Below are 12,831 nucleotides of genomic sequence, written 5' to 3' on the forward strand. Positions count from 1 at the left end.
GGGTGGCTAATAATCTGTGGTCAAGGTAGCAAGTTGCTTTTCTCTGTACTGAGAAGCTGTCATTGTTGATAAAGCTGTTTTTACTTCTATTCTTCTAGCCCCTGTACACTTGTATTTCTTTCTATGTTGTATATTATGCGTAGCAAAACAATTAATTTTAAAAGTTATTTTGTCCTCATCGACTGGAACTCCTTCTCCAGATATTTGAGACCTGCTTTCATTACACCATCCACTAATCTTAAAATGCTCTTTTGTAATATAATTATTTTTAAAAGTATACAAGGTAATTGTTGACTGTTCCATATAGCTTGTCGTACAAAGGATATCCAGTTTTTGCTTTTTTGTTTTCCATCCCAACTATCAACAACTTGATTAATAGGAATTGTGATATCAAATGATAGTTCTGTACAATCAGTGGTTGTGTAATTTTGTGGATTTGGTAGATAATCCTGATCATCATCTTGTTTTTTTAATTTAATCATTTCTTTTGTTTTGATTTTTAAGAGCTTTTGCAATTTTTCTCGTGATCCATGTTCATTTTTATATACATATAAATATAGTGAAGCTGAAGACATTTTTAGTTTTAATTCTTTTCGAATTTCTTCCCAAATAGGATCACTCTTTTTTTTTAATTTTCCCTTTTTGTCAAATATTTGCCATTCTTTTAATCGATTTATCAGATATTCAGGAGGCACTTCAGAATCACGCGGCATTTTACTAGGCAAAGATTGATATAATTGTATTGTTTGAAATCTTTTCAAAATATTGTCTGTTTCTTTATGATTTCGAATAATATATAAAATATATGAGTATGTAATAAAGTCGAGATCGTGGGCAATGCAGCTTTGTAATCAGGTTCGAACAGTTTTCATAATTGCCAACTGGCTTCACTTCACATTCGCGGAATACGCTTCGAGAAAGAACAATCGAGAAACGACAGTATCTTGTGACAGATGGCTATAGGTGGCCAACAGACTTAATTCTGGGAAAGTGCGTTATCGGTTTTGTTTGGTTTTATTTTGTCCACAAATATGTTAAGTAATATTACTTGTTGTAGAAAATAATTGTAATTTTTGTAAAATTCTGTCATTTATACAGTAACTTCTTTCATAACCTTAAAAGTAAAATAATTTTGTTTCAAAATTTCTTGAGATAATAATTTTTTATTTTTATTTTCAGATTGTTTAGTTATCTATTTTGACAACTTTGGAGATATGGATGGATTTTTATGGATTTAGTAAATACGTGCAGGTGCTAATTGTGCTAATTGGTTTAATATATGGTGTTATAATGCAATTCGGCTACTGAAACCTTGGTCTACGATAATATTAAATGAAAGTATGTATATTTAGAAATGATATGATACTTCTGTTTTTTACTTATGATTACTTAATACTTTATTTCTATACACTTACTATTATTATATTTCAGTGTAATGCAGATCAAACAGAATGTATACGCGAAGAATACGTCATGCCACCAACTTTAAAGAACAATATGTGAATGACGTATATTCATTTCATTTAATTAGAAAATAAATATTTGTAAGACAATGAGCAAGCGTGGTCCAAAAACAAAGATTACTCATGAAATGAGAGTAGCAGAACTAAAGAACCATAATATTTTTGATGACAATGGGAAAGTGAAAAAAGAAAGCGATCCAGTATGGATCATTATATGCAATAATTTAAACCAAAATGATCCGCTAAGATCACTAACTGTGCGCAATATACAAACATATGTAGCTCAGAATCGTAACAATGTGATACTCGACATAAAAGCTACTTTAACAGATAGTTCATCAAATGTAAAACCTCAAGACCAAGAAGATAATTTAAAGTTTGATGTGGAGGAACAATTATTAAGAATCAAGAATGATGCATTGTACAAATCTACTGTTAGAGAATTTTGTACTTATCCATTTGTTCTTTTTTACTGGAGCTTCGAAGCACTTAATTTGGTATCACTTTTCAATGATAAAATGTTTGTTTTTGGAGTTATTGGATCATTATCTCAATCCTTTACTGCGCCTTATAAATCATGCAGTAAGGTGATATTTCAATTCACTCTTTGTTCGGGTTATGTATGGCCGTTTAGCGAGATTTGAATTTTGCGCCGTAGAGCGTCGATCGCTGCGGCGAGAGCGGGCGAGCGCATGCGCGCGCCGCCAGGGACATATCTTTTTCGCGCGGGATTGGGGCTCGCGAGCACGTGCCAGTCAGTTCTGACAGCTTCTCCCGAGGAACCGGTCGACTTTTGCATCTTGCGTCTACACCTCTTGTATTTGCGTGCGATTAAAGTCGTTACTCACGTCCTTTTCAGGACGGTCGACTCTACTTTTAATTCCGTGCGTCGCGTATTGTGTGCGAATTACGAGAGGTGTGCTGTGTATGTGTGTTTTCTTCGTGTGTTGGGACGCCGGCCACGTTCGAGTTTCCTCGGCGTGCCGATTTCCACCCGGCGATCGCTACCTACGCGGCAGGGCTGAAAAGGGATAGGTTCCCTCGAGACGTCGAGGCGTCCTGCGACCGAGGAAGGTGCATCCCACCCACGTGCGGCCAGGTCTTTACGTCGCGCCGTCCACGTTTCGTTCTGCGAACAAGGTAGGAGAGCTCTCTAGCGTGCGAAAGGTACCTCGCGGCGAATTTAGCGTTTCTCTCTCTCTCTCTCTCTCTCTCTCTCTCTCTCTCTCTATCTCTCTCTCTCTCTCTCTCTCTCTCTCTCTCTCTCTCTCTCTCTCTTTATTTGGTCTATCCTAGAGTCACTTTGCATTATATAATTTCATTATTTCTTCAATAAAGCTATTCGCTTGTCCCGGCCTTTCTCTCTTCTCCGTGAGAGTTTTTACGCCGAGGCAAGTCGTCTTTTTCCCGCGCAATTCATTGTGGTTGTTTTTTGCATTTGATTTATTCACCTAACCTTCCCTCACTCATTCCACCATTTTTAGTTTAAACATATATATAGAACTCAGTAGCTTTTCTTCGGTATAGATGTATTAAATGAGTATATTCCAATATGTGAATTTTTATCTGAAGAAAACTCTATTTCTCTGTTTACAAGATTTTTACATGAATGCGTACGAAGCAATTTAAAAATACCAAGGAATATCAATATCAGCTATTATTGGAATCACATTATTAGTATCAATTTCGTTTTTAACATGAACATGACCTTAGAACATTATTTACTAAAATGTTATAATTATTTAATTCACGAAAATCAAGAACTTCCGAGATGTATTATTACAACAGACGTTAGACTGCTCATATTAAAGGTAAAAAATTAGGATTGTGTATGCAGAATTCGCTTACATTTAGTCAAACAATTTTATCTCTGTTGCATAGTATTATTAAGCGTTCAACAAACCTTAGCTGATTTTCGAGATATTCTAAAGAAGATTTTTATAATTGTGTACAGTACATATCAAAATGAAAATACAGATGATGCTATTAATTATATTCTAAGTGAAATGAAATATAACGAAATATTCTTAAATTACAACATTGAATATATTGAAGAACTTGGAAGTGAAAATGATTGTAAAGAATTTGTAAATCTTGAACAAATATTTTTGTGGAAGCGAAAAGTTACGTAACTCGAGATATGGGACACGAACTAAATGCGTATTATAATAACGAATTCTGCAAACATCTGATAGAATTATGTATTCAGTTTCCATTGTGGACAAAAGTCATGATCGAAGGGCAAAAAACAGTCTATTAATATTTTAAAAAGTCATAGACAGACGTTTGAGCAGCATCTTTCAAATTCATGTAATGACTCTCGGCCTACATTAGACATTTTCTTATTAAGGAGCATTGAATATGATAATGAAAAAGTACAATTTGCCAGAAATTCTGTAAAAGAAAATGCTATAAAAGATACAAAGAATAATCTTGAAAATACCTACCTGTACCATGAGGAAAATTGGATGGGCCTAAATCCAGATGAATCGTCTTTCGAAGAGTAGTGATTCGGATGTTTCAGATAACTTTGAAAAAGATACGTTTAGTGACAATATTGATTTATTTGTGGAAATTCCACATAATGATTCAACAATCAGTGAAATCGTTGAGTCTTTTTGCGAAAAAGTTAAGGGCGAAACATTTTATGAAACTGCTGATAAAAGTATGGAAATTGAAGATACATTTTCTATGAAAAATGAGAATGAAGATTTTCGATCTAATGCTGAAACTGTTTTAAAAACAACTACTTCAACACCAAAACAAAGGGGAAAATTTCTTCGGCCATGTCCAGAAATAGATTTGATTCATCAAAAACCCGTGAAAGATACAAAAAAACAAAAGAGCCAATCAAAAAGACAAATAAAGGATCGAAAAATCATACAGAATGCAAATATGTATCCTCCAAGAAAAGTTAACAATAAACCAGTAATCTTTATAACCTCAAGCTATTTTGATAGTATTATGGAAGTACTTACTACAGCATACTCTTTAATCAAAAAATTTCAAGATTTCGTTAATGACCCCGAGGTTTCAAGAAAAGAACCAAAAACAGAATTCTTGTCTTTACTGCAAAATTATGCAATGAACTTTAACGTGACTCCCCTATATAACGGCAGAGTGAATCTAATTTCAAAAGTATGCAATTCAGATGATGTCAAATTCACTTGGACAAAATCTGTTGGTGAATTTTATGAGAAAATCATGTTTCCTAACGTTTTAACAAAATTCTTTTGTACCATGTGTAATGAGGATGTTTATACGCATGGCAATATCGTTAAGATCTCTTATGAAAATTTATTGTCACCTGATTTATCTAGCATAATATCCGAATCCAGCATTATATGTGGAAACTGTAGAAAAAATGCAAATTCAATAAATATACAGATTAATTATCTGCTTTGTCTGGATGTAGAGGATAGCGTACACAATCCATTTAACTTGGGCGATATCAACACAAGTCTATCATTTGGAGAACAAACGTTAATACTTATTGGTGTAATTGGTTTCAAAGAAACACTGAGTACAGAGAATTTACTACACTACATTGCTTATACAAGAAATTTCAATGGGTCATGGCTAAAGTATGATAGTATTCAAATTTCAAAAAGAATATCCCGATTACAGAAAAATGAATTTAATACTAAAGTAGCCCTGGTAATATATGCTGAGTACGAAATTTAAAAAATAGTAATTAATAAATATCTACTGACTTTCAAAGCATTTAATATAGTTATAAGTAAATCAATAAAATGTAATGATAAACAATTCGATAAAATGCACATTGATGAATCACAAGTTGTATGAAAATGATAAAAAGTAATTTATTAAAGATATTTTTCGTATATTACAATTTTATAAAATGTCAATTATTTATCCAAACTGATAATTTTTGTAAACTTCATGGAACACACAGCGACAATTGATTTTGACATTTAGCATTGCATGCAGTAAAAATACACCTGAATTTTCTGTGTAAACTGTAAATCTCTTCTGGCGGAGGGCAGAGACGATGATGAATAATAGTTGAAACTAATGCCTGTGTCCTAAATCAATAATATGGAAATTCAATACTGAAAGTTAATAAGCTATCATGATTCTTAAAATCTATTCCAAACCAGTATATTACCACTTTGTAACATCTTGACCTCCAAAATTGAAATATTCATGATCTTTTTGAAATACTTGGCAAAACCATCTACGTGTGCTTCTTCCATGATCTGTTTATAAATATAAATTTAATAATTTTTGTATGTATAAAAATAGTAAAAAGATAAAAAATATTTACCTTTGATTCATATCTAGTTAGAAATCCCATTTCTTTTGATATAGTTAATACTTTACGTCTATCTTCTAGCTCCATTGATTATTTCAATATATTTATCCATAAAATCTTTAGTGTAACTTTGACTTGCTCCAAAATCTAACATCCAAAATCTAACAGTGTTATCTAAAACTACAAATATTTTTGTTAAAAACATAAGAACAATAGCTTCGTAAAACGTAATGTTTATACTATATTACATATCTGCTTTGCTCTGGAATTATACAAAAAGTTACCAATTAGGATCAGTTTGCATATCGATGGTTGAGAAGCAGAACCAACCAGTCCAGCGTGGGCTCTGAAAAGCAAATATTTAAAAAAATTAGTTCGAAAACTAGTTATTTTAAAATCTTGATTCGAAAACAAGCCACTTTGGAGATTTGATTGAAAAACCAACTATCTCAGGATAGTTATAACCCAGAGAGTTGGTGTTTCAATCCATTAATCGAATTAGCTTGTTTTCGAATCAAGATTTTGTAATAGCTGGATCGTGGAGAAAACTTTTCATATAGCTGCTTTCCAGAGCCTCCGCTGAACTGGATGGCTCTGCCACTCACCCATGGATATTTCAATATACAAATAATTCTTTCAAACACAATTGCATTCAAAGTCTGCAAATATGTTACTTAGTTTCTTGTTTAGTTAATGGTTAAGATTTTGCTTAGTATTCTTACCAATGATTTCTTGTACATAATACTCTGAATAGGGTTATGCATATTTTCTATATAACCTAGTGCACTCAGCTTCCTTGTCATGATCAGCTTCCCAAGACAATTCTCGTTAAGCAACTTCAACAACATTGTCAATCAACATTCCTGCATTAGAGATCAATTAAATTATTAATTGAATTCTAAGCTATATCTGAATCCCATTTATTGCATAAGAAATCGATTAAAATAGATAGAATCAATAGGAATTAATAGGAATCGATAAAATTCTATACAAAAAAGGGCAAGTAAAGTTAATAGAAACCAACGTTTGGTATTAACTATCTACTTCAATTGTTGTTTTCCGTATTAAAATCTATTGACTCCAGTTGATTCTAATCGATTTTAATCGAGTCCTTGTACAAAAAAATGGTATTCAGAATTAGCATAGAATCTGTTGATAATTTAATCGATCCCGATCGATCACTATTGACTATTTTTAGCAGGGCGAAACCCAGGTGTACATACATAACCTGAGAGCTACGGTAAGTTAAAAAAAAATAAGCAATAGCATAAGCAAGCAAGGCCACACTTTTCATGCATCTGAAAGAAATAGAAAATTCTAGAAAAATTTACTCCCTTGTGGGAGGAAAAATTTTTTTCCTCTCGCTGCTAAGAAAAACTCGATTTTCCATTCATTTTACATGCATGGAAAATGGCCTTTGCCATGCACGTATCATAAATATAAATATGATCCCTATCAGCACACAATACGGTTGAATAACGTTTAAAAAACGTTTCAAAAAACACGAATAAACGTGTATTTTAATAAGTTCAAAACACATTTAAAAATTGTTTAAAAAACGTTCTAAATGTCCGCCAATTTTTGTGCGAAATTTTTTAGTTGGGTTTCAAAAAACGTAATTTTTACGTGAAATACACGTTTTATTAACGTATAATAAAAACGTTTATTCGACGTTTGTCTACTGTAATCATTGCTACGAATAGGTTTAATTAATACGTACAGAAAGCGTTAATTAACCGTTTACAAACCGTTTATTTTTTAACGTTTATAACACGTTTTTATGACGTTTTAATAAATTAGATAACCTGAAATGTTTTATTCTTGGCATTTATTTCAACATTCAGCATTTTAATAAATATTACAGAAGTACAGATGTACGTTAGTACAGTAATTCATGTATACATATTATTGTTATATTATTGCATATGCACAAAACTTTATTATTACTAATTACGCATTACTATTACATTGATGGTTTTATATATATATATATATATATATATATATATATATATATATATATATATATGTATGAATTAGCGGAAACACAACATAATTTCCATTGTAAGGTAATTTACATAGTTTCGATAAAATTTATTCACATGGGTACGCTTGTAAATAATCGTTACCGTGTTTTACTACCGTGATATTTAAAATACTAGAATCTAGCGGTTCTAAATAAACGCTGCTGATTTTGCTTAATGGTTATAACCTACAATATATTGAGTTTGGTCCTTAGTTTCAACGAAATTTAAACATTCTACAACAGTACCATCTTTTAACAATACACAATTACTTTTGTTATCATTAACATTTAAATTTAGTGATTTATGCCGAAAAATTTGAAATTGTGTATCGCACTAGCATAACGTGGCAGTATAGATCCGTTATAATAACTTTTCTGCAACACAAAACTTTTGTCATTTTTTTCAACTAAATAATCTTTGCATGTAACAATTTCGCCTAATCTGCGATGTATTTGTTACAATGGCTTATCTCCTTTTCTGACCAGTTGCTTAATTTTACGGATGTGGTTTTCAAATCGGAATGTGCTGAAATTGTCCAAACATCCGAATACTCTTGCATCTCCAACAATATGTAACAAGTTGTGAACGTTGTAGGTTACGTAATTAGCACCATACAATGTTTCATATGTTTTAACAAAATGTGTTAACAAAGCTTCAGAATAATCCAAATAAGAGTTATTCATACACAATATTGGATTAACAAGTATAGAAATTGCTACGTGTAATTGTAAAATTTAGAATAACTATCTTCGTTTAAAATACCATGTAACACTACGGGGACTCTATCCAGATGTATAACCATCTAGTTTTTTGAAAAGTCAAGACAGTTAAAAATTTTGTATGCGCCTGTTATGTATAGTTCATCTAACCATTAATCTCTATGGGGCCAAGAAGTCCCATCCTTATGATAAAACCAAAACTGGGGTTGTGGGCTCCAAAATTTCTACTTTTTAATTATTATATAGAGATTAAAATTTTTTGTAATGCTAAGAAAATAAAGATTTTGAAGCTCACAACCCCAGTTTTGGTGTTATCATAAGGATGGTACTTCCATTAATGGTTAGATGAACTATACATAACAGGCGCATACAAAATTTTTAACTGTCTTGACTTTTCAAAAAACTAGATGGTTATACATCTGGATATCCATATGGAATATCCACATGGAATCCACATAAATCCATATGGAATCAACATGAATCCATATAGATTATCCACATGGATAATCCACCTGGATATCCAGGTATATATTTTCAACAGGGAGAAGAATCAATTTTAATACACTTTAATCGTATAGTAATGAAAGCTTATTTTTAGCATTAATTTTAATCGTTTTCGTTCCGCATTATCATTAACAATTTCATTTAATCTATTTTAATCTATTTTAATGTGCTTAAAATCACTGAAAATAATGCGGCAATGTCAAGTTTAATCCAAAGTAATCGTATCGTTTTTAAAAGACTATATTATAACTAAAATTAATAAATTTTAATTATTTTTGATTGTTTATTAGTTAATCGTAATTAATGTTGAGCCAAATGAAATTGTTTCTAATAGCATAATTAAAATCATTTTAATCGTTTTCAATATACAGTATTAAAATCGCAAATAATACATAATTCTATCGTTTTGATCGTATTTAATGCAAATCATTGAAATCATTTTTAAATACTTATAACGCAATTAAAAGTGATAAACTTCAATTCTTTGTGATTGTTAGTTGATAAATCCAAATTACACCAATAAAAAATTGCAGCAAGCATTCTTATACTTAAATGCCAAAAACTATGGAGTGTTCTTACTAGACTCAGTGATTGGCGATCTGTTGACGAGACATTCTATTCTCGAGACATAACCTTAAAATTTTAAAAGGAAGTTGGCGATGAAACCGCGGCAATTTTGAAATTTATATGAGCGCGAAATGAATCATATATTGTAAAGTTTGATATATTTCCGTGATAGAAAACAAATATTAAAAATATCAATCAAGTATTTATATTCCATTTAATAAGTTAATGGAATTATAGTCTACTACAGTGCGCGCAGCGCACTGCACCAAGTCTAGTAATTTTAAAAGGACTTAATTATGCAAAAGAGCAAGGTGCAAATGTTAAGCTCGTCGCGTGTAATCAAGGTGCAGCAAATCGAAATCTATATACTTTATTAAATGCATCGGTAAATGAACCATACTTTATGTCAGATAATAGTAAATACTATGCTTCGTTTGACTGGCCTCATTTAATCAAGCGATTAATATACCAATTAAGAAAATATAAAAAAATCTATTGTAATGGCAAAATAATTGTCGATTTTGATGATTTACATAAAACGTGGTTAATTGATAGCTTGAATAGTACATCTAATTTGTTGAGTCATTTATCTGCAACACATTTTGATTCAAATTCTTTTGAAGCAATGAATGTGAAAAGAGAATTTCAGCTTCTTAGCTTGAAGATGTCTTCAGCTATCAAACTGGCTGGGCCTAATGGACTTCAATCTAAAACCTGGGAAAAATCCGCTAAATTTTCCGAGTACATGAACGCTGTAATCGATGCATGTAATTCTAGAAATGAGAAATGTGGAAATCCGTTGAAACGAGTTATTTTAGACAGGAATCCAGAAATACTTAAGCGCTTGATTGATTTTATGACGTATGTAAAAAATTGTCCAATCGAGAAGAAACCTAGAAAATTTGTACAACCGCCTTGTTTTGTAGGAATGGGTATGACTGTTGGTGTGCTTATTGATATGTATTATGGTATAAAATCAGAGCAAAAAGATTTTGAATTGGCAACTGCTCTTTGTAACACTGACTCAGTTGAGCATCTTAACTGTAAAATTCGAACTCGAGGTGGATTTAACCGCAACCCTACTGGGCGACAGTGTAGACTAGCTCTACGCCATATTATTTCTACCAATTATTTGTTTAGTTCTGACAAAGGAAATGTCAATTGCACTGAAGCGCCATCATTAGTTCAGATGCAGAATATCATAAAATCAAACGACCTTGAAAATAACACGGAAGGAAAAGTTGAGTCGAATGCAGACGACTATTTAGAGCTTGTTAAATTTCCTAACGAGCCATTATTAAAAGAATTCTTTAATTCCGATTGTTTTATAGCGTTTGACATGCAGATGTGAATGAGCCGTATTCTACTTTAATTGACGACAAATGATATATCATACTTTGCAGGACATGTAGCGAGACGATGTCTTATGAATTCACAATGTGACAACTGTCGTGAGATTTTTACAAAAAGTGCTACAGATGACAGTTACCCCACTGATGAAAAATATATTACACACAGAGAATATAAACATCAAGACAAAGATGCACCTTCAGTTTCATTTTTGACTAGACCAACAGACGAATGTAAAAGAATCGTTAGTATACAACTTGATGCTTTTTCTGCAGGCTATGAACGGTGGTGGCACGAAGCTCTCCCGGCTGAAAATAATCATTTGATAATCATATAAGTGCTCATATGATTATCATATAAGCAATCATATGAGTGCTCATATGATAATCATATGATACTTCCGACCGAATCCTTATATGAGAATTATATGAGTGTCGTATGATATATCGTAAATTCTCATAAAAATAAATAATTATTTTACCCCTATTCGATACCTATTAATTATATCTTTCTTTGTACTGTTGATTGGTAAGTTGCATCGAGAATTTATTTTTTCATAGATATTACATTGAAAAAAATCCGGATTTGTGGAGATTTGAACCCTGAACCTCAAGATTATGAAGCAAGCGTTTTGCCACCGAGCCATCGTGATCTTTGATATTGTCGATTACTTTAGTAGAATGAAATAGTCATTATAACTTACGCGCCCTTGAATATTTTATTTATTATTACTTAATTACTATTAGTGTGTTTTAATAAAATAAACTCATTATAATTAATTAATAATAAATCAAGCATACAAGGACGTGTTAGATAATATAATGACTATTTGATTCTACTAAAGTGATCGACATCAAAGATCGAGATGGCTCGGTGGTAAAACGATTGCTTCATAATCTTGAGGTTCTGGGTTCAAATCTCGACAAATCCGGATTTTTTTCAATGTAATATTTATGTAAAAATAAATTCTCGATGCAACTTACAAATCAGTAGTACAAAGAAAGATAATTAATAAGTATTAAGTAGGGGTAAAATAATTATTTATTTGTATGAGAATTTACGATATATCATACGACACTCATATGATTCTCATATGAGGATTCGGTCGAAAGTATCATATGATTATTATATGATTATCATATGATTATCATATGATTATTTTCAGCCGCGCTGATTCGCCATAGACTAGTTGAATTTGCAGATACATGTACAAATGAACATTATAAAGGTTGGTTTGATGAAGTCTATGATAATTGCTATGAACATAAAATAGAAGCTCTAAGGTATTTATATCTAGTCAAAATGTATGCAAAAACAAGAGAACATAAGAACGATTTCAAATATAAAGCTACGAGGACATTATCTTCTAACAATATAAAACTAAAAAATATTATTAATGTGTAATTTTTACGAAATATGTTTGAACCACCGAAATATTGTATGTATATATTGAATATGTATAATATACTTATTTGCATAACAAATAATATTTGAATAGGAAGCACACATTTTATTAAATTTTGTAACTATATATCCTATTTATAAATATTTTAAAAACTTGAAATCTCGTTTTAGATTAAATATTTATGAAAAGAATTGTAATATTACTTGCATAATCACTAAAAATAATAATATGCATATTATATTAATAGATAAGTACATTACACGTTAAGACTGCATCATGTTTTGTAATATTTGAAACTGTAAAAATCATCGAATTTTTTTCATTCAAATTTTGAAATATCTATTATTAAAAGCTCAGTTGATTCAACAAACGAATTTTTTTATTAATTTAAATTCGATATTTTTAGTTCTTAAATACTGACTGTTATAAAACCGTAATAACACGGATTAGCGCGTGGTCAGAAAGAGCGCTGCTGATAGGTATATACATATCTATATCTATATATATATACCTATAGCTT

The 12,831-nt window shown here is 31.2% G+C and overlaps 1 protein-coding gene across 1 annotated transcript; it reads left to right on the forward strand.

Moving 5' to 3' along the window:
• The first annotated feature begins 1,186 nt into the window (after positions 1-1,186).
• On the forward strand, positions 1,187-2,690 carry LOC107982157. The gene is made up of 2 exons (XM_031922433.2): positions 1,187-1,338; positions 1,432-2,690. Exon 2 carries the CDS (start codon positions 1,553-1,555, stop codon positions 2,105-2,107), a length of 555 nt encoding a protein of 184 aa, XP_031778293.1. The 5' UTR covers positions 1,187-1,338; positions 1,432-1,552; the 3' UTR covers positions 2,108-2,690.
• Positions 2,691-12,831: the final 10,141 nt, after the last annotated feature.

The sequence above is a fragment of the Nasonia vitripennis genome (genome assembly GCF_009193385.2).
Source record: "Nasonia vitripennis strain AsymCx chromosome 1 unlocalized genomic scaffold, Nvit_psr_1.1 chr1_random0016, whole genome shotgun sequence".
NCBI classification, from domain to species: domain Eukaryota; kingdom Metazoa; phylum Arthropoda; class Insecta; order Hymenoptera; family Pteromalidae; genus Nasonia; species Nasonia vitripennis.

Excerpts from the sequence above, each read along its gene's own strand:
- LOC107982157 (XM_031922433.2), top strand. The coding sequence starts at position 1,553 with ATGAGCAAGCGTGGTCCAAAAACAAAGATTACTCATGAAATGAGAGTA.